General features: G+C 43.4%; 1 protein-coding gene across 1 annotated transcript in view; it reads right to left on the bottom strand.

The window, feature by feature from the left end:
- COL17A1 (collagen type XVII alpha 1 chain) overlaps positions 1–18,513 on the bottom strand; it is a 38,612-nt gene extending 20,099 nt beyond the window's left edge. Inside the window, exons 1-24 of the mRNA XM_014278421.3 lie at positions 18,462–18,513; positions 17,691–17,735; positions 16,797–16,895; positions 14,791–14,928; positions 14,384–14,431; positions 13,417–13,452; positions 11,752–11,799; positions 11,229–11,372; positions 10,112–10,255; positions 9,305–9,376; positions 8,277–8,348; positions 7,845–7,910; positions 6,381–6,545; positions 5,917–6,006; positions 5,733–5,777; positions 4,964–5,113; positions 4,308–4,523; positions 3,678–3,716; positions 2,689–2,715; positions 2,187–2,213; positions 1,641–1,703; positions 1,365–1,474; positions 810–858; positions 136–171 (exon numbers count right to left, since the gene is read on the bottom strand). Of these exons, the coding sequence (XP_014133896.2) occupies positions 136–171; positions 810–858; positions 1,365–1,474; positions 1,641–1,703; positions 2,187–2,213; positions 2,689–2,715; positions 3,678–3,716; positions 4,308–4,523; positions 4,964–5,113; positions 5,733–5,777; positions 5,917–6,006; positions 6,381–6,545; positions 7,845–7,910; positions 8,277–8,348; positions 9,305–9,376; positions 10,112–10,255; positions 11,229–11,372; positions 11,752–11,799; positions 13,417–13,452; positions 14,384–14,431; positions 14,791–14,928; positions 16,797–16,895; positions 17,691–17,735; positions 18,462–18,513 (1,981 nt within the window). The remainder of the gene's footprint in view (positions 1–135; positions 172–809; positions 859–1,364; positions 1,475–1,640; positions 1,704–2,186; positions 2,214–2,688; positions 2,716–3,677; positions 3,717–4,307; positions 4,524–4,963; positions 5,114–5,732; positions 5,778–5,916; positions 6,007–6,380; positions 6,546–7,844; positions 7,911–8,276; positions 8,349–9,304; positions 9,377–10,111; positions 10,256–11,228; positions 11,373–11,751; positions 11,800–13,416; positions 13,453–14,383; positions 14,432–14,790; positions 14,929–16,796; positions 16,896–17,690; positions 17,736–18,461) is intronic.
- Between the last annotated feature and the right edge of the window lie 4,311 nt (positions 18,514–22,824).

The following is a 22,824-nucleotide window of genomic DNA, read 5'->3' as shown; positions in this document are numbered from 1 at the left end:
AAAAATGAGATGGGGGAGTTTAATTCATCCCACTCACCACTATACATCACTGAAGAAGAAAAACTATGAAAAATTATCACTCTTGGTTTTGTTTTCTCCAATCACTATGCCAAAGCAAATGAATGCAGCACTCACCTGGAGGACCTTGTGGACCTGGAGAACCCATCAGACCTGTGAATAAGGAACATGGATTTTCTTTCAGTAACACCACTATTAGAAAATGAACAAATCTCTTTTGGTTTGCCCCACAGCATCCACAATCTACTAGGTGTTTAGCAGATTGGAATTCCCACAGCTACTGTGAGAATTTGCATCACTGGCATCCTTAAAACTGGGACAACAAATCTGCACAGCTTAGTTCTTGTGACATAGAGGAAGTGGTTTTCCCTAAAGTAAGGTAAAGTGATTCAAACCTTCCATCTTGACTGAGATGTTGGGACTATTTTTTTTATAGTTCAATTTTTATCACAGTTACATGGACTGTAGAGCTGTAACTCTGTCAGAAGCCTGTTAGGGCTATGGAATTTACCTTATTATTTCTGAAAGCAGAGAAAAAACAGCTGGAAACATCACACGTCTTTTTGTGTTTTGAGAAACCTCCCTGCCAATCCCCATTCTCACTAAGAATCTCCAAGAATTTATTGGCCTAAAGGTTATGTGTACCTACTAAACTAAATTTTACCTAAAATGAGGACTACTAGTTCACTTTTCTGATTACTGTAGCGTAACACAAGTGAAACAGAAAGACTAGAGTGCTCCTTTACTCCTAACTAGTCTGCTAGGCTCTCTCTGTCCATTTTCATATTTACCTTTAAGGCCAGCAGAACCTGGGGGACCAGGTGGCCCTGGAGGACCTGGCTCACCAACAGCACCTGCAGAATAAGAGCATGAATAGATACTGTAGAATACAATTATGATCCCATTTTTCCATTATCCCATCTTGTGTTATTCTTTCTCTGGCAAGTGTCATGAATAATCTGCTTGTCAGTGCAAAACACCCAAACAAGCATGCATTGTCCAAGAAAAAAACCCCATCTCACTGGGATTTAGGATGAGCAAGATAAATCCCCCAGCTTTGGTGACTTGGATAACAGGGAAGAAGATGACCTTGATACTAAGTGGTTTTGGTTCTGCCAAACTCAAACATGACTGAGAGACCTGGAAAACCAAAACAACCCTTGTTTACCGATTTTAAGTTTGGGAAAAAAAATCCCTTAGGCCAGATTTTTCTGTGCCGGGAAATGTTGAAATGAAATCTGGATTTGAATAATCAAATAAAATTCTACCACTGAAGTGTTTTATGAATTGGGACAATACTCTAGCTTTTGTCCATCTCTGCCTATTCAAGAATGGTACACCTAGACCCTACCTCTGTCTCCTTTTTCTCCAAATCCAGGTGGCCCAGGCTCCCCTCGAGGCCCTGGTAGCCCTTCTCGACCTCTCTGGCCCATGGGACCTTCTGTGCCAGGATCACCTACAGGAAACAAATGCCTTGTAAATAAAGATGTCTTTATGGGAGGCCTTGGGCAAGAGTGGCCACCTCCATGGGGGAAGGCAATGATCACACCAACCTGGTGTCATTATTCCCATGCCGTGTCAATCAGTTGTAAGAGACTCACAGCATTGATAGAGATGCTTACCCATGCTGCCTTTCTGTCCTTTTGGTCCTTCTGGTCCTTGGTGCCCAATTGGACCAGGAATGCCTGGAAAGAAAAACACACAAAGTGTTCAGAGTCCTTGTCTGTGTTCCATGAAAGAATAACATGCAAATTAAGGGAACCTGAAGCCTTGAGACTCATCAGCTGGGGTAAAGGGTATATTACTTGGAAAAGTGGGTACTTGAACAGGGATCTCTTTAGAAGAACACAATACGTATAAGAGCAAAAGGAAATTGGGCCAAGTGCTCATGCAGCTGTGGGACTCTGTCAGGGGTAGGTTGGGATCTTCACAACCCCCAATCAGGCATGTTCGACTAAGTGGAAGTCAGGCTAAGGCCTTGCTTGTAACAAAAGTCTCTAAGCTATGTCTGTAGCGCAGCACCAAGGTACTGATCAAGTGACTTAGTGTATGCTAAATATTGACTCTTTAGAGAATCACCTTCAGCTAGGTTTGCAGTGCAAAATTTGTTCTTGTCTAAATAATGTTACTAACACTCCCCCTCAAAGGAGAATTGTATTACTGCCCACCTGGGACACCAGGGAGTCCTCGCTCTCCTGTAGAGAGAAAGAAATAGACAGTCAGTGGGGAACAGGTCTTCCCTGTTTATCACTCTGGCCAGCTCTCACCCTCACATAAAAATGAATTTATGTTCCTGGCGTGTTTACAAGTTCTACTATCTCCAGCCACATTGGTCCCCTTGTGTTTATGCAATGGATTGAATCATTCACACCACACAAAATCCTCTGAAACACTCTGTGATTAAATCAGGTAGAGCTCAGGTTCAGGAATGACTTTCATCCAGGTGAAAGAAGTTTCTAGATTCAAAGTGAGGTCTGTTATCTCTTCTACTGTGAATTCTACAGTTGTCTTTGCCCAGAAAAAAAGCAAAAAATCCAACCATCACAACAATATCTGAACTACAGAATGCATCAGCTTCTCTAACTTCTGGAGTAACAAGAATTCGTTTGCTACCCAGGCCCTATGGCAGGCTGCCAATCTACCTGAGAAAGCAGGTAGCTCCAGACTCACCTCTGGGACCTTGCATTCCCATGTCACCTGAGAAAAGAGTAAAAAATAATCAGGGGAGATCCTGGAGACATTTCCAATGATTACTGATTCATTTTGTTTAGAGTTGCTTTCCCACCTTCAATGAAACATGAAGGAGTTTTGGGTGAGCAGGGACACTTCACACTTGAATGGTGCAGAATCAGACCCATCCCACTAATGGCAAACAGGATCTGGCCTTTCACACTGGCACAACGCAAGACTGGGTCTCCTGTATTAGTTCTGCATGAGATCGGGCCCTCTATGGTTTATGCAGCAAACTAGCTTTACACTGTAGCAGGACCAGGGCAGTGCCCGTCCCCCTGTACTGGGCGCTGGTGAGGCCGCACCTGGAACACCCTGTTCAGCTTTGGGCCCCTCACTTCTAAGGGGACACAGAGGTGCTGGAGCGTGTCCAGAGACGGGCAACGGAGCTGGGGAAGGGGCTGGAGCACAAGGCTGATGAGGAGCGGCTGAGGGAACTGGGGCTGTTCAGCCTGGCCAGGAGGAGGCTCAGGGGGGACCTTGTTGCTCTCTACAGCTCCCTGACAGGGGCTTGCAGGCGGGTGGGGGTCGGTCTCTTCTCCCAAGTAACAAGCAACAGGGCAAGAGGAAACAGCCTCAAGTTGTGCCAGAGGAGGTTTAGATTGAATGTTAGGGAAATTTCTTCATGAAAGGGTTATCAAGCATTGGAACAGGCTGCCCAGGGAAGTGGTTAAGTCACCATCCCTGGAGGTATTTAAAGAAGTGTAGATGTAGGAACATGGTTTAGTGGTGGACTTGGCAGTGTTAGGTTAAGGGTTGGACTCAATGATCTTTTCCAACCTAAATGAGTCTGATTCTATGATTCTTTGTGTAAATCAGCTTCATCTTTCACACTACCAATTGCCCCTTGTAGCAACATCCACCCCAAACTTATGCATTGCCAGAGCCAAGCAGTAGGCTAAGGGAAGGCAAGGGTTATATGGCTGTACCTTTCTCACCAGGTTCTCCTCTCTCCCCTCGGAAGTAGCCTGTAACAGGAAGTGAAGGGGCTGTTAGAGTGCATTACACAACAGAATGTCTACTTTCTTCACGTACAAGGGTCCTTCTATTCAGATTTTGAAGGCTGCAGGCAGCACAGGCTATCAAGCACAGCATGGCTTTGTAAGTAGTTTCCTCAGAAACTTGCTTTCTGTAATCCATGAAACTTCTGAAGCTGGGAGAATGTAGGCATCTGCTAAACAGAAGTAAATCATCCTTCCCTTGCTAAAAAAAAAAAGGTAGCATGAGAAATAAAGCATGGGTTCATTTTACTGTGTAGTTCTTTCAAAATGGAAAACTCACTTGCTACAGCAAACACGATACACCCTGGCACAGAATGGCATACCCACCACTCCTTTCTTCTCCCTTTTCTGCTGGCTTTAAGAGATGCACCACCAGTGTTAGTGGCAGCACTCTGAGCTCCAGCACAGCCTGTCTGTGAGGACAGGTGAGGGCACGATTTTTGACAGACTTCATTGCACTCTAAAAGCCCTGGCCTTTAGGTCCTTGGGCCAGCAAATCCTCCCACTCCCCTTTAAATAATCTGGTCTCATGCAGTACCACAGACTGACTCTGCTCACCTCGTTCCACTTCCTTGTTCAGTCTGTTCTTCACCATCAACCAGACTGACTCTTCATTTTCATAAGGGAAGGTTGAGGAGGGTGAAATACCCTGAAGAAAGTCTACTCTTGAAACATCCTTTTCTATATTTGAATTCCCTGGGTTAATCGTCAGGAGTCCGCCATTGATTTTTTCCAGGTTTTCCACACGAGATCTCAGCTTTCTCACTTCTTCCGCTGGAAGGTTAAAGGAAAATGTTAGGGAACATGCTGCCACAGATGCATGTCTGAAATACCTAAATCTAACAGCAGGGAGAAGGCAACATTTTCAAATAGCTATGGCCACTGAGTTTTGCAAGATTCTTCTTTGCATCTTTTTTCTAGCAGGGATATCTGGAGTTTATATGGCAGCTTTGGAATTGGAAAAGTAAGACCTCAAATCTCAGGAGTTTTCCTATCATACTCACCCCAAGGCTATATAACCTCTCATAAAAGGTTTACATTCCTTATCTATCCTTTTTGTTCATTTGTAGTATCTTAGCAGCAGTCACCATCAAGCTGAAGGTACTCCTCAGTTCTCTGGCTTGATATCTCTGGTACTTGGCTGTTTTGCCAGCTTACACCCTCTGTTTCTCTTTCTATCCAATTCAATGTTTTGTTCCTCAGTTATTTCTTACCCAGAGCAATGAGTCCAAAAAGCAATCCAAGGAGAAGCAACCAAGCCAGCAGCAAACCCAGGAGCCATTTCCACCAGCTGCAGCAGGAACCACAAGGACACCAGGATGGCGTTGATCCGATTGCACCCCCCACATCACCATTTCGTATTTCTGGAAGAGGGAAGGGACAGTCTCCTTGTTAATGAAGAGTTCCTTGACTTCAGAGTCAAGAACGTCTTAGAATAAGGACACCAAGGTCTGATCCATTATACAAGGGAATATGGAGAAAAATCTTTACATCCCACTCTGCACACAGTGGGTGTAATTCTAGTCCTGGTGGAAGCTGGGAACAGCATTCCTAATAGGAATTCCAACAGGGGACAACACTCAGTGTGTTTTACAATAACAGATGAAAAATGTGATCCCTTTGGGGTCAGTTTTTTGTACAGTTTTGAGCCATAAATGACAGCAATAGCCAGCATGGTCTGTCTGAGCCCTCTCCTTCCCATACATCTATCCTGGTAGCAGGATGCAGTTGTACCACCTATCAGCTATCCAGTTTTCCCCAGCAATTAAAAAATACCCCAACTGCCCACTCATCCATAATCAAATCACTGGTACCAATGTCTCTGGCAAGTGCTCTGTTCATTACAGACAGAGTAGCCTCCTGGACATTCCCTCCGTCTGATGTCATTGCACAGAGATGATTCATGTCACTCAAGGACAATTGCTTTGTTGTATATTGTGCTTTGGTGCTTCTTTCAATGAATGTCTGAATTGCATCACTTACCTGCATAGGTTGCTTTGTCCCTTGTTGGCACAGATTTCAGTCCTCCTGTTTTAATAGCAGAAAAAGAGGGTTTAATAGTCTTTATATGCATGATTAAACTTAGAGCATGGGCTTGAAAGGGAAAGATAGTAATGGAGGCAGAAGGAGAAAGGTCTGTTGCATTTCCACAGGGACAAACTCTTACCATTTGCATCTGATTTTAGGCCAGTATCTGTAGCATAAGAGGAGGAAAATCCCTGCTTCTCTTTCTTCAAGGTGTCTTCTACAAAGGATCCTGAACAAGAACCAAATGTAATTAAAAACATTATACCAGAAGTTCAATCAGGCCTACTTTGATTCATTGGCAAAAGGCACATTTTTTATTGGGAAGACACAATAGCTCTGCCTGCTTAAACCAGATCTAGCTTTTTGCTTTCAAAGCTTCTGAGCTTTGTGAAATTTTCCAAGGCAAACTCTAGAGCTTCAGATGCAAAAGCTAGACCTAGATTGCAGCTGGCATAGTTAAAGGCTAACTGCCTGCCAGAGTTTCTTGATTGGATTGCAAGGCTTGGAGTCAGATGTAGTGTCCTGAACTCAGAACTCCCCTTATGATCGGTCTCTATTTCTCTGCCCTCAGCCTATCCACGTGTCCCAAAGAAGAGAAGTTACCTCCATTAAGCCCAGTGGTAGAGGCACTAAAGACTTTGCCACTGTCCTTTGTCATGATCAAAAGCTCCATCTCCTTCTTTGCTGGGGCATTCTCCTTCTCCAGCAGCAGGAACTTGCAGTCTTTGCGCAGAATATCATCTCCCTGGGAGCTCAAAACAGTTCCCCCTGGAATATTGGTAAAAGATGGGAAAGGTGAGGAGATGAGCGTGGGCCACTGAGTCATAACTACAAGCCACAGCAGTTTTGTTCATTAAAACAGGTACTTGCATTGTGATTGGGGTTGCCACTACTATAAACACCCAGTAAGAGACACACTGGTTACTGAAGCTAAGAGGAGAGCAGTGTGTGTCATTAAATGTCTTTAGAGATGTGTATTCACTAGCAGGGGAGTGACCGCTACCAAAAACGGAGAGCATCTGGAATCAATTACATATAGAAATTATTTGCTCAATGACCTCTTTGCTTCTCAAACACACTTACTATAGAATCATAGAAACTCAGTCTGAGAGAGACATCCAAGGGTTATCAGAGCCAGCACAGCTCAAGCTGAGGAGCACCTTTAGCAGACCTACTCTGTCAAGCACAAAGCACTCCATATCCTTGAGAGCCAGGCATGGCTATGAGGCATTGAACTGTAGCTTACTGAGGTTTGGCCCAGGCCAAACAAGGCTCAAAACATCAGTGTGGTCATCCTTCTGCTATCAGGCAGTATCAAATATGCCTGGAACAGTATACTTGAATTTGCACACAAATTGACACACTGAAAATCAAAACAACCAGAATGGTATTATTCCATTGCTCTAGCATCAACCTGGAGTAAACCTGTGTTAGAAAAGTTATCATAACTTCTGTGGTATTCACATCTACTTTTAAGCCTCATCTTTGGGAGTCCCTGGATTGCAAAAGAAACTTGGCTTCCCTTACACACACACAAAAAAAAGACTAATTTATTGTTCTCAGTTGCAAAAGCCAGATGGAAAAGATGAATCCAAATTGTTCAAGGACAAAAAGTCAGTAGAAAGACCTCAGGTTCTTTCATTAAAAAAAATATTCTGATTATGTGTAAATCAGTTCCTTGATTTTTGACTGGTTGAGGCTGGTACTACTGCAAAATGATGTCTAAAATCAACCTTGCATGTGTTTTGGCTTCAAATGAAGCACAATTTCACACATGCGATCTTCTATCCAGTTACCTGCCTGTTGCGCAGAAACAGCTGCAATGAAATCATCCAAGTTACCACAGAGTGGGAGAGATCTGAATCAGACCATCTCATTTGCTCATTTTAGCTTCTGGCTCATTTGCTTTCTTTTCAGAAAGGTACTGGTATGAGACTTGGTTAGTGACAAGTCATGCTCCTGAGGAGCCAGGCATTAGTGTCACACAGCTGGTTGAATCTCTAACTTGTTTTTATCATGATATGCCTTACAAGGCCATGCCTAAACAACTGTGAATGACACACTCACCCGCTGAGGCAGACACACCAGTACTTGCCACGGTGTTACTCTGAGAAGTGTTCTTCATCCCATATGCTGCAATGAAGAAATTAGAGAATGGAAGAGATGAAGGATAACAAGGTATCTACACAGACCAGCCTTGGGCTGAACACCATTTCAAAAATCTTTTCTTATTCAGGGTACCTAGGACAACTCAAACAAGCAAGGGCTCCCCCAGCAAGCGAATATCTAGTGCTTACATAGCACAGGGAGCTATCCCTGCACATGCAAAGCAGAGGAAATGTTCCTCAATATCCCCTCATACCACATTGCTCCCCACAAGAAGATGGTAATGCAGGAGTCTCTGTCAATATGAACTTTTTAGTCACTATAGTAGAGGTGGGAGGAGGCAGCACACATTGGTGACCCTCACACTTTCTCCAGGCTTAAACTGTTGCTGACCTGCAGAGGCTGCAGTAGCGTTCTGGTTCAGGGCTGAAGAGCTTGGAGACAGGTTGTTTTGAACTCCAAACACTGCAAAGAAAAAGATCGCAAGGGGGGTTATAGGAGTCCTGTAGTGCAGGTGGTATTCTGGCTAAAAACAAAACCAGACTTATGAGAATAATGACAACCTCTCCCAAGAAAATTCACCAGCTAGCTGGAGTCATCACTGGCCTAAGCACTTCTGTTCAAAGATTTTCCTTACAAATTGTATTTTTGCTTAGATCATTTTGCTGTATAAGTTATTGTTGGCCCAGGACAATAACAGTGACCATTTTAAAATTATCACAAGATAGAATGTGAAGCCACTCTCATGGCTGCATGGACATTTCTGCAGGTGGGGCGCTTGGGAAATTTAAGGAGATAACTGCACACAGTATGTGTCAAAGTACTGTCCAGAGAAAAGCAAATGGCTTGGAAGGTGGCACCTTTGGTAACAGAATCAGTGTGGCAATATTAGTGCAGTGTACAGACCACTCTCATACACCCTGCTCTCTTTGCAGGCCCAGTCAGAGACCTTGCATGATGGCACTGTGCTGTGCAGACATAGTGTATGTGACCGAAAGGAAGTGGTTCAGTGACATTGAAGAGAGTCTTCCAGAAGCCATGAGCCAGATAAATCAAAGGGAATTTACAGAGAAAACTGACAGAGGACCAGTGGGCCTTTATGGAGTTTGACACATGAGTTTATTTTTTAAGACATTACCCTGAGTTGTTCTAGGGAAGAAACAGGCTGTCCTAACAGCTGTCTTTCAAAAGATAAATTATTCTCCTTAGAAATCCTCTAGTTTTCCCTGCCTCCCAGACAAAAATAGCCAGGAGGTAACACCAACTATACAGGGCCAACTCAGAATAAATCCACCACAACCAATGAATAACTGGGACGTGCATACAAGCTGCTGACACTGAGATGAGGCACAGAAGAGAAACAGAGTGTACTTGTCTGCCTTGACCGTGGAATTGTGAAGGGAAGAAGAGAAAAATCTGACCTGTAGAGGAAGTGCTCAGGCCTGCGTTCAGAGTATGATTGCTGGGAGCCAGGTTATTTGGAACACCAAAAACTACAAAACGAGGAGGTAAAATGTTACTACTTCTCTGGAATCAGAAATCCAGCACCCAAAGGTCAGTGGCACAGTCACAGAAATTGTCAGAGTCACTTGGAAATGCAATTAGTAAAAATGCACAATAATTGCACAGAGGAAAAATCTTAAACATTTTCACACCACACCACTCTTTTACTGAACTGACAAAGGGGAGAAAATCCTACATCAGACAAGTTGCAATCGTGAGACTGTATCAGAAAGCAAAGCTTTTAATAGTATGTTACCATAAAGTTTCCTGCGTTTTTTCTCTGCGGTTGGGAAATGCAGCACCCTTGGCATTTAGAAGTGTGCCTTGCGAGATAGAAGCACGCTCAGCACTTACTAATCACATCTTTAATATATGAGGACTGAAGTTCTTACAATGGGCCAGGATGATCCAATGTCGACTAGAGTCTAAAACTAGTTTTGATAGGGAACGTGAGCATGACCGTATTGATAAAATTATCACCAAAGTTTAGCAACAGATCAGGCAGTCAGGACAATAGATTCTCACAAAGAAGGACTTTCAAATACAGTCAGTGTAGAAGCAGAGAGCAGCAAGTTACAGAAAACCAGAGAAAATTCAAGCATGTCCCCTGACATCTCGATTCTTCCATCATTTTAGTTCTTCTTGCTGTGCAAAAAAAAGCACTGCTGTTGACCCAGTTTCAGTGAAATTACATCCTTCAAGCCTGGGTAGTCCAGGGAACATACCTGATCCTGTAGAGTGAGACATAGCATTGATCAAGGAAGAGCTGTTATGATAACCACCAAGGGAAGACCCAGCAGGCAGGGTGGAGGACCACATATATGAAGGGAGGGCAGTATTCAGTATGGTTGTATCGTATGTCCCTGACACTGTAAAAAAACCAAACAAACAGAAGTAGTTTTCAATGAGACCAGGCTTAGCATGCATTGCAGGTTTACATGGCACAAAACTTCACCTGCCTTAAATTTTACCCTAGTGGAGTCAACACAATGACTCCAGGTTAACATGGTATAACTGATCTCAAATGCCAGCTGATTACAGCCCAGCTGATTTTTAACCAGTGGTGTAAAGATTGACATGATAGCATAATCATTCATAAAACACCTTGAAGAGATTTCATTGCTTGTAGATGCTATGATACCAGAATAAAACACTTCGGTCCGCCATTCTATTAATAAATCATCCTGGCCCATGCAACATATGACTTACTTCCCACATAAGGCTCTGATTTGTTCACTGGTGCATTGGAGTAGAATTCCAAGTTTTGGACAGGATTTGAGCCATGTGCAAGAAAAAAAGGTATTGCTTGTTCCTAGATACTGGTGGAAGGCAGTGGAGTGAATGTGAATACCACTGCCTCAAGCCCTGTGGTAAGGCTTATAAATAATAAAAGCTGGTTATAGTGTTTTAAGTACTACATTACTATCGAGTTCTAGTGATCTCTGAACCATGTGGTGTGGCAAATAAATCAAACAATAACCCAAATGTTGTCTTCAGTGCTATCTCCATCGTGCTTGGAGATAAGAGATCAAATCACTTTAAGACATATCTGTTTAGAGCTCTTTGTCTCTGCCAGAAGTGCCTCTGAATTAAAGCTGGTGACAGCATGAACTGGCTTACTTTTAAGGAAATCAGACAAGACACTAGAAAGCTACCAAGATGGCTCTTGTTAGGTCAACATCTGGACAGCCCTCCAGCATTCTGACCCTTTTTCTGTATTGCCACCACTGTCTGGGACAGAGACCATATATTCTTACTCAGTTGTTCTTAGCAACTGGGTATTTTTATGGCAAATAATATTTGGAATGGCTCCAGCATTGCTAACCATCCTCTGCCAAGTACCTGACTGAGAGCTTTCAGTAACCATCTTTGTCTCCACCACAGCCTTTTTCGGTATCGGGAGAGTACTTGATGGCGATCGAGTAGGGCTGCAGCTGGCTGACCGACTTCCTTTCAGCAAACGTTTCACATCATCCAACTCTGTCCCTGGAAAGAAAAGCAAGTGTCCAGGCTCACCCAAAAGCCATTGTTTCATTGATCTGTAATCTTACCCACACTAAACCACTCAGTAGAATCTACCTGTCCAAGAAGCTGTACTTTCTGGGGATGCCACTTAATAACAAAGCTTCAAGGCCTCATTTCTGGGACTAAGTACAACTACATCCTTGCAAGACCGCCATCTAACCCACAGCATCCTTCCTTGTTCAAAAAGGGGAGACAAATGAATATTCTTAACAGGAAAAAAAGAATGATATGCTGCTGTCATCATAAAGATTGGGTCCCAAAGACGCTGCAGACACACCCAGAGCAACAACACCCTCTATATTATATCTGATCCCCCTGGAATAAAATCCATGGCACTTACATCTGCCAGAGGGAGATGCGCTCTGCAGTCGGACCCGTATTTCACTCTCTGGGAAGAGAAAAAGCAGATCATGAATATAGAGTGAGATGCATTTATGTCTTGGGCTGGGAATTAATATTTAGGTTGAAGTTAATTCCTTCCTTCTTTATGTCTGTGTTCCATCTTGTTGTCTTGCTGCTTGATTTGAGCAGCACACGTGGCCCATGTGGATTGGTTGTAAATTTGTTTGGGTGACTTTTTGTTTTGGGGTCACATTTTGATACTTTTAATTCCAGACAGCCATATTTTACTCATTGAAAGCCTCCGTTGAAGTCAATAACATTGCTACTGCCAGACATACGCAAGGCCTAATTATGCAGTCCTCAATCATATCGATATTCTCACTCACTACAAATATTATTATTATTATTGTCCTTCTGGACAAAAACTGAGAGAGCCAAAAGAAGCTTACTAAATACACAAAATCCCTACTTGGGAATTTACTTGGGTAAAATTCACACTGTCATCTCTACAATGGGCTGTATGATTTAGTCTCTTACAACCTGCTGGCTTGTCTTTTGACTCACTGAATGTAACCAGGCCAGTTTTAAGCCAACATTCTCGCTAGGTACTTGATTTTATTACTGACTTTTACTGTCCAGCACAAGAGACTATAGAGTTAATGTGATTTGGCTGGGGCAAGCCTTTAAGCTTGCTACCCACAAGCAAACTGGCCAGCCAGGACATGCAATATATGCTACTCAAGATGAAATCTGACAGTGCATGCACTATAAAAGAAACACTAGCTTTGGCATTCATGTGGAGAAGCTGATGGATTGGAATTATTTTCTGAAGTAATATGAGAAGCTGGAGCTGATTCTCTGGTGTCTGTTTTATTATGTATGGCCTAGTTCTGCTGGGAGCTCAGGTATGTAGTGTGCTAGAGGAGGCTGTGAAGATCTGAGGTAGAATAATTGGAAACTGTGATACTCTCCAGGAGAAGTGCGCAAGAGCACACTTTGATTTATATCCACTGCTAAAATAAACTTGGATAAAGTGACATTATAGTTTCCTCTTCAAGCAACTGGGAACAGATATTACACTCTTACAGACCAATATAATCCTTCTTTCCCCAACACTGTTAATAAATTATTAGAGAAGCTGAATGCCTTAATGCAGAGCTGTACAGTGAGCTGGCTAAACAGACCACAGCAAGTCCATAATTTCCTCACCACCTCTCTACTACCAGCATAAGATCATTTTGGGGTATGTATGGCCTTATGGTTTGCAAGATAGATTGCAGTAGGAGTAACATGAATACAATTACTGTAAATATGTCAAGAGGTGGGTCACAGAGCATGGATGGACAGAGTTTATGGTAGTGAACAGACAAGACAGAAGCCTGTGTCCTATGCCCCCAGATGTCCAGGTACCCAAGTAGATCCTCCTTTCTGACACAGTCCAAACCACCATGATCTTCGCTAAGGTCAATTTTTACACCAAACTTGTTTAAGCAATTGCTTACAGATAAATGGTTCACATCTGCAGTGGTGTAAAACCACATACCTCATCTGACTGCTCTACACTTAAACTGGTTGATTCCAGCTACAGAATAGGTCCATTTAACATAGCCTGAATCATACTGCAGAAAGCAATGGAGGCTTCTAAAAGAACAGTATCACTCACCTCGACTTTGGCTTCTCCCTCTTGTGGAGGCAGATGCTGTGAACAGCAATGAAAGAAAAGCAGTATTAGGCTTTACTGTCTGTGACCTCACTGAAAATGAACACATAGATCTTTCTTAGAGTGCTCAGACTCAGACAGTAACCTCTACTTGTGGCACAGCTGGGGGAACTGAATGCTTCAAGTTTTTACCAGGCCACTTTTATGCTTTAAAGTGTCTTAAAGAATCACTAGCACCTTTAGCATTTCTGGACCAACTGCTCTTTCTTTTTGTACACATAAATGTTGTTCATAAACGGTGATCTCCCATTCCAACTGGCCAAAAGGAAGCCAATAGGCCTGTTTAGCGCACCAGCCAAGGTTGGACACTTCGAAACCCTGCCTCCTCTTTGAGCCAGAAAGATGGCCTGACCATATTTTTCACTATTTGCACTGAGTAAAATCAGTAGCTTAGAGTTTGGACAGGGCAAACTCATACCTGCTGACAAAGTTCAGTGTAGAATATATCACTTGAGAGACAGTTCATCTTTCCATATAAACATGTTGAAACCTAGAAAAGAGCTACTGGGTAAGTATATCCAGCAATGGCTCAAAATCCTGTCTGGGCTTTCTTGCTTGGAGTTGTTCTCTCAGCTATGGGTGCAGAGGGGAAGAAATGTTACGAGGCATCCCATATCTATGTTCTCCTGTCCGTGTCTAATGCCACATGGAGAGTGTCACAAAAGCACTTGAGGGCAGCAGATATATGGTATGCACCCTCTGTTTGAATATGTATCAGCTAGAGACTCTGCTGTCAGTTGTTAATGTAAATCCCAAGTAACTCTTCCGAAATCATGGAGCTGTACTGGCTGCGCAATACAGAGGCAGCATAGGTAGAGCAAGACACAGCGATGTGCAAAAAGCCACTGTAGTCACCAACTCACATGGCCTTGCCATAATGTTCAAAGGAACAGCTCTAAAAAGAACATACCAATCTCTTTTCTGGGAAACTCAGGAGAAGAGTTTGCACTGGAGCTCCCTGCAAAGAACAGAAAGATGCTCATTAATACTTTGCACAAGATCATTAAAAGCTTTAAAAACATGTCTTCCTGGTAACTGTCTAATCCCAGTGGGCAACAAACATTTCCATTTTAAAAAAGAGCTATGCAGGATTACATGAAAGAGCTGCTAATGTCTTTCAACAAAAATGTGCCAGAACTCCTTTTAGGAATGAGCATTACTATAAATAGGACTTAATCATTAAAATGTGTCCCTGATGGCTTATTTCCTAGCAAAACCACAATGGGATTCTTGTGCTGTTTGGGACAATCCTGCATTAATGCGACCTCACAATGTGCACTACACATTGCCTCCTTTCCATGGCATGTTCTGTGATACCTTCATATGTTGCATGACGGTTGACATAGGTTTTTCTTTCAAATGTTGAGCCAGGTGATTTGGTGAGAGTAGAGCTGGGAGACTGGGTTTGTCTGTAGCCAGAGGATGACGATGTTGAATTCAATCTACCACTTCCACCTATAGGCAAAACAAAATGCCCTCAGCAAACTGAAGGTATGCTCTGGATGCACGCTCTGGATGTCCTGAGTTCTCAATATTCAGTGCAGAGAGGAGTACTGGTTATCTTTGTGGCTTCAAGAAAAAGATATTGTCAATGATATATATGACAGCAGGTTTTGGCCTAGGGGAATGAATGAGCCACCTCCCCTAAGCAGGAATAAATCTGTTCTGGATGGTGCTGGGTTTTAGTTCAGACACAGATTCACCTGTAAACTCCGTTGTTAAATGACACAAGCCACAGAAATTGGGAGACTGTTAAACCAAACTCATAGTGCTGAAGGATACAGTTCATGAAATAAAGGAGAGCAGAGATGAGTCCACTTCCCTCCCAAAGCAGCTATCCACACTCTCACTTAGTCATGCCTTAGTCAGTTCGTTTTCTGGAGAAGTTATGGAGGTCTGCGTCAGGCCCAAGGCAGCGTGGAGGTTATTAGTGGCTGTATTTAGACAGAGGAAAGAATTTACCTCCTAATTCACATCAGTGCTGTGGGAGAAAGAACTGAGCCGCCATAACTAATGCGTTCATACTCTTCTATGAAATCTAATGCTGGAGTATGATCAGAGTACAGCAAAAAGGTAGCCCTGTAATAAAGTACAACATATCCATGCTGACAGCAGGATCAGACTGGGTATTGTTTACTGCTCCTGCAAAAAGACTGTGCCCTTATAACCTCAACAAAGTGTTTTCTTGCAAACTTTCCCCTGTTTTGTTCTGTAACTTTCCCACGTAATTCAGCAGAACTACTGTGACAAGTAGGCCTCTGTTAGAGGCATTCTGCAAGCAGAGTGGGAAAGCAGACATTAGAAAACGGTCTGTGAAACTTCAAGAACTCATTATCTCTAAAGAACTCATTATCTCAGATTCCTTTCTTTTCCTCCACACACTGAAAAGAGATAACAAGGAAGATGGCAATCCCGAACAGTCATCTGAGTTGTTTGCAAGGTTGCGTTCAGTTCTCAGACTGGTGCTAGTCCAGACAATTAGACTGACATCTTCACTGGAGTTACTTCACATCTACCCTGAGGCAAAATGATTCCACACTCTGGCCTGTAATTGGTATGGAGGTGTCTGTCAGATCTATTGCGTATGGCTAATTTTGCTCTTGAGCTTCCAAACTTCACTCTCTTTGGTTTGTCAGCTCTTTTGAAGCATGGAGGATGTTTTCTACAAAGATAGTTATACCGTCTATCTCACTGGGGACAGAGAGAGGGGTGTGCCAGAAACCTGGCTAGAAAGCTTATATTTCAGAAGCCTTTACTATGACAATCTAACAGCTGGGCAAAGAAAGCTGTTAGAGAAAAACCCTGAGTTTATGGAGTACACAGCACTTACTGATTTAGCATGTCCTGAAAATCTGGCATACTGTTGAAAGTGCTAACGTCATGGACACACATGCACAAGAAAATATTTTCTAGGAAATTCTTTAATGATATTCTAACCTCAGCAAGATCAACAAAAAGATTAATCAAAACTGTAATTTGAACAAGAATGGTCAGAAAGATTGTGATTTGGAAATCCTGAAAGAAGGGAAATTTGGTTTCTGAATGACTTCTTAACAATGGTGGGAATGGCATTTTTTGCTGTTGTTCTCCTGAAACCAAGCTTTCCCTGTGGAAAATGGGAATTTTGCCATTTACTCACCTATCTTCACACCCAGATCTAGGGAAGGAATACCTTTGTTCTGCGTGTTTGCCACTTCTACTTTCATATACCCTGTTTTCCTTACCTCTGGCTCATCCTACTTCCCTGCCCTGAATCTCTCCTCAGACCATTTCTGCTGCCTTCGCTCTCTGTTTCATCACTGTGCAATGTCTTCATTCCTTACTTGAAGTCACATAGCTGCTGCTATGGGTGTAAGACCTCTTTTCCACTCCGCTCCCTCCAGTGTGGGATGATGTTTTGAGCCCACTGCTGCTCCCTCCTTCTGGAAGAGATGAGCACAAAATGAGACATTCTCTCAGGGTAAGAAGAGCAAGGCAGGAGGTAACCAAAGCTGTCCTCACACTCACTACAAGCATAGCTTCATGTCTGGTGAGACATCAGAACTGCAGAGAAATGTCTTGGCAGAGCACATAACGATTCACACTGTAGACCCAGCAAGTCTGTATTCAAGTTTTGCTCCATACATGGACTGAAGGATGTTCCTGTTAACTCTCATCATAAATGAGATAGTGCAATTCCTTTCCAACCCAGCTGCAGCAAGCTAATCAAGAATACAGTAGTATAAAGAGCATGTAGGATTCTTCCCTACTTGGTACTTGTACTTCCCTGCAGAGGTAGAAATCGCCCATGATATGTGATATTACCTGAAAAGATTCACTCACTGTTGTCAGCTGGATAAGATGACAAGGAAATATACTGCAGCCCCAGCAGTGGAGGCTGCAGACCCATCACTTTTGACCCTTGTTCCCAAAAGACAGTCACCACTGGAGACCCTATATCTGGGCTTAAGCCCTTGGAGAGTCTGGTCTACCAGTCTTAGTGGACTTTTTTGTGCAGCTCTGTTTCTAACAATACCCTGATGGCTCCCCACATACTACTTCTCTCCACTAACAAGTATTCTGGGAGAGACATTTCTGAAAATAGCTTCTCTTTGGGTGCAAGTCTTTCTGCACTCAGACTTGCTGTACCCAGGAATTTACAGAAATAATGCAGTTAAATCACGTGGAGGGGCACAGAACACTGAGCAGAAGTAACGTAATGTCTGACAACTACTTACTGGGTGGCAAGGATGTCAGTCTTGTGGTTACCGTCTCTGTAATAACTGAGGAAAGAAAAGGGTGCAGAGGTAATGGCATATTAATACAGCCAAACAAGACCAATGCTCTACTTAATTTCCATTGAAGAGCATGACTCATTCAAAGAAGATTGACTCATTTAAAGAAAAGTTCCTTAAGATCACATTGCCTAGGGGCTGCACTCTCATTAGCACACAATGCTGTGTGTTTGTTTGCAGGCCTGTCTAACTCTACAGTAACTAAGAACATCAGTGTCATGAAAGACTTTTTCTTTACAAGATCCCTGTAAAACATGGAAGTATTATTTCTGACGCTTCTGAACCACAGCCATTGCTGTAACAGCAAAGTCCATGGTCAGACCCCTTACTAACCTCCTACTAGCTAATTCCCATAATGCCATCAGGAAATTTATCCTCTGTTTTACTCACAGCCAAACAAGATATCTAAAGAATATTTTCTGGGCCACACAGGCCATATCAGAGGTAGGAGAAGAATCCAAATGTCTGCACTACTGGCTGGAAATGTTACTACATGGCAATCACCTGTGGTTAAACAACCAGCTCATGCTACATGTGTCCAAATGTCTGACATTGCCCAGTTCTATTCCTTGTTCTGACTTCAACAGAGACCAGGGACAGGTGCAGTATTTAGTTCTGGACCCCTGGTCAGCATTCAGTCCCTTACAAAACTTACAAAAATCCATTTCTGGGATTTTTGGTGTGTGACTTCAAAATAAAAAATATTCTCCTTACGTCTTTCAGTAACTTCTGATCCATCTTGCCTCGTTTTCTTCACGGAATCCATGACATTGCCACCTGCAGGGAAAGCAGAGAGGCTGCACTCAGAGCTCTGTGAATAGTATGAGATGACAACAGTTACCACAAATCCCACCGCTTTTCTGCCTTCAGCTGGGGACTAGACTGCCTGGAAGACATCTGTGTCAGGGAGTTTGCTGTGCCTTTCCAGAGCCATATGGGTACTGCTAACAGACCAGCACCACCTGCCTACAAAACTGGATGCTGCACAACACAGCAGAGCTGAAACAGCAGACGGGGTTGTAAAGCTAACAGGTAAGATCGGGGCAATTGAAGCAAATCCACTCAGTGCTGGAGAATTTCATACTTGGATTCATATCCAGACTTTGTGGCACTACACTATGGTCTCCAGTTGTGCCCCTGCAAAGGCTTGATCAGAACCACAGGATCCAAACACCACTCTGCATATCTGCTCTGGGCAGGACTCAACAGTACAGGAACAGAAATGCAGGCAGCTGTAGGAGTAAGCGACCTGCACCATTCCACTACTGCCAGAAAAACCTGAGGAAAGATACTGTTGACAGCAATAGTGTGCATTCTCAGAGTACATTGATGCTAAAGCCACAGGACTGACTTCAGTGAAGCAGAGAAACACTGGAGGTACCTTTAAACTAGTTATTTTCAGCAACAAGGAACTTAAGGTAGGAAATGCTTTATCTGGCTTTACAGGCAAAGCAGGGATGGTTTGGAGGCTCTGTCTGCAGCTTTGGAATCTGATCTAATTTAATGCCAGCTCAGGTCAGTCTACACAGTACTGTAATCACTGCTGTGAATGCTGTGTATACTCTTCTTCATGACTTGGATCCCTCTCTAGTCAAAATTACAATCTCTACCAGACCTATGACTATGTTCCAAGGCAGGAATACCACAAAGAAACATTGTGATTGCAAAAAAGAAACATCAGCTAGAAAAGACACTTCTGTCAGAAGGAAATACACAGTTGCTCACTCCTAGTCTCTCTAAGATAATGTTTCAACAATAAGAAGGAAGAGATTTTAATTTACTCACAAGGTGATAATAGGCCAAAACTCTTCACTATATTTGAAGACTCTTCTTTAAAATTGAAGGCATGGCTGTACCAAACCCAACACACTTAACAGGCTAAGTCTAAAAAAAAAGCTTTGCACAAAATTTCATCCCAGTTTTAGAGCCCAGCTTGAGGCAGAACCCAAGACCATGCCCTCCAATTCAGCTACCATTTGAGTTTGATCCTCATAATTCCACTTATCCTTCTGCAAAGTGTCTACCAAGTAGCCCCCTCGATACTACTTTTGTACTGCCCATGCATAAATAATGACACAAGGCAGGATGCAGCAGAGAATCTGCAGGAATATCTGAAGTGCAGATTCAGTTCTGTCTTTGAGCAGCTCCTGCTATTCCCAGGGCTGGACAGGAGCAATTTGAGTGTAGAAGGCACAGTGTCAGTGAAGCCACTTTAGCCTCCTGTCACAGACTCAGCTGAACTTTGAAGAGAGCGCTCACAGTGCCCTCCCTGGCTGCACCTCAGACCCTGAGCCTAGCTAAACAGCCCTGTAAACGGGGCTCCTGAGACCACATCCAAGTCCTTACACAACCTGGCAGCAGGATACTACCCAACCCTTACAGTGCTTGCTAACACTGGGGATTTCCAAGGGATTATCCAAGGGATTATCCAAGGCATACGCATGACCAGAGCTATACGCATTAGGAGAGTTCTTCCTCCAGCAGCGTGACTGTCCCCTGCAATGGAAGGGTTCCTGGTCGCTCACTCCAAGGAAAGGCAATATCTCTGCTGCTCTTCCTTATTGTGTCAACAGCGAAAGCATCTTTCAAGCTCCTTCCCTAAAAACAGATGCTGGAAGCTCTTGTCTAAATGTCAGCGCTGTTGGCTTTGCCAGTGTTTTTGGCAGGGAGCACAGCTTTGTATTTCGAAACTGCTCTCCTACTGCTTTGTAGCCCCAGAGCTCCACTTCCTTTCACTATTGGGGAAGTGGTGCTGGTTGTGGATGCTGGAAGAGGCCAGCACCACCATGGAGTGAATGCATCTTCTACATCTTTCCCTTCCCTTGAGAAAGGGGAGTATCTTGCTTTGATACCAATCTGAAAAAAAACAGCAAGAGGTTAAACCACATGCCACAGCCCAGCCCCAGCACATGGTACATTTTGATCTGTGTTGTATGTGTGTTTGCCACATGAATGAAAAAGCCAGCCCAGGCTCCAGCAGGCTGACTGAGCTGGATTTCCATTATCTGTCAGGACTGACTCATTTCACCAGCTCCTATCTGGATTCACAAAGACATAGCTGTGGGCTATGTCTGTGGCAAAGCAGCAGCGCTGTTGAATCAGAGGAGCCACCTGCAATCATCTCTGAGTAACAAGTGGGAACTTGTGGAGTGGGATGACTCTCAAACAGTGCAGGCAGCATAAGACAGGGCAACCCTATGGCCATTTTAACATAAGCTCAGGGGTTGTACTGCACTTGTGGCACCCACAAAAACAGGGAACTTGCAGACTTTAATGGCGCCAGGAACCAGGAGATGTCTAGCCCTGCCACATTTGTGCACACTGCTTCCTCTCTGTACAGCACTGAAAACCAGGATAGTAATAGCTGCTCAGTTTTGCAAGGCAGGCTTAGATCTGTGCTTTCCACATAAGCCTGATGCTGCAGGGTGCCTCCTGTACCCCCTGTTCCACCTTCTGCACCCCCTGTTCCACCTGCCTGCAGTGCAGCACACTGGCAAGGACACTAAGCCAATCTGAGACGGGACATTCAAACTCTTCTTATTATTTTAGAATTTAGGCATTGTGTGCAACGGTAATAAAGCTTATTACAGGCATTTTTTAAAAGCAAGTGGAATAGCCACAAAGACATATTGTAATGGGAAAATGAAAGCAGGCATGTTTCAGATTCTTTTATTTCTCCACAATGTCCTTCCAGTTTTCATGTCAGAATGCTGTTACACTCTGAGCACATCCTTTCAGCTCTCTCCTCCCTCCATTAATAAGACTCCTGCTGTAAGACACTCCGTTAGGAGAAAGAGGCACCAGCAGGTGCTGAAATTAATAATATTTAATGTCAGTGGAACCCTTTGATGACAAATACTCTGAGACTCAGTAGATACCTCCAAACCATGTCACTGACAATATTAAAAGCAAATGCCATGTCTCCCGTCATATCAAATGTCTCTTAGGGTGCCCCTTCCTCTTAATCAAGCCTTTCAGGTGCCACTGTTCCAGGACTAATAGAACTGGTTGAAAAATGGCCCCTTATCTCTCTTTTACCCTACAGTCTAGGAGTCTGACCTTCTCATTCTGCTTTAAAAGCTGTTCCTTTCCAGTTATTCTACCAAACCCAACACAGTCAGAGTCAAAGCAACCAAATCACGCTTCCAAATCTGCTCATTTTGTAGACTCACTAAAATGATGCTAATACCAGGGAAGCAGGTTAGAAGCCCAGCCAAAGCTTGGATGCGCTGTAGGAACCAAATTCCGCTCTGCCCACAAGCTGTTCTGGCTTCTTTGACACCAATATGTACCCATTTCCCAAAGCACAATCAGAAGTGCTGCCCAGGTTTACTCTGCACTGCCAGGTGCCTTCCTTTCAAAAGCGTGTCCTCACCATCCCTACTTAATTGTGCTACCCAAAGAGAAACGGGCCAAAGCAAGGCCATTCTGACCTGCACAAGCTTTTTGTCTCTGACACAGAAAGGGAGACAAACAATCTGGTATTATACAAAAAATGTTTGCAAAACAGGAAAGCGCTGCTGTCGCCATTTCACAGATGAAGAAATTAGTTACAGAAAGACAAGTAACTTCCCCAGAGTCACCTCTACATGTCAGTCCAAAGATAGGTAAAGAAGACAGGACTTTTAACTAATGCCACTATGTCCAAATTGCTAGACCCGCTACAGAAAGGATTCAAACCAATTCTCAAATCAGACTTTTCTGACTTCCCGTGGCAAAGCTTCAAAAACACCTTACAGTGCGTCCTAATCTTCCACGACAAAAATGTGGCTCAAAGTTCATAATCAATGAGTCACTGCTGATAAATAAACCCACCTGCCTGAGACAAAGCAAAGCTTGACTATGGCAACACAAGCTTTCACTCAGAAGCTGTTCCAGGCATTCTCAGGACTAGAGATCAAGTCCTTAGTATTACACCCTGCACCCACCATCTGAAGCTCCAATTTACGATCATTACTCCTCCAGCACACTTCAGATCTGCTCGGTTTTAAAAACAACCAGCAGATGATCTGCATTTCACCATGCTGGTGCCCTTATAGAACAGAGAACATTCAGCTAAACTTCATCTATTTGCAGG

The sequence above is a fragment of the Falco cherrug genome, chromosome 9, assembly GCF_023634085.1.
Source record: "Falco cherrug isolate bFalChe1 chromosome 9, bFalChe1.pri, whole genome shotgun sequence".
NCBI classification, from domain to species: domain Eukaryota; kingdom Metazoa; phylum Chordata; class Aves; order Falconiformes; family Falconidae; genus Falco; species Falco cherrug.
Note: the sequence above shows the minus strand (reverse complement) of the source record. Positions and strands in the feature narration are given on the sequence as shown.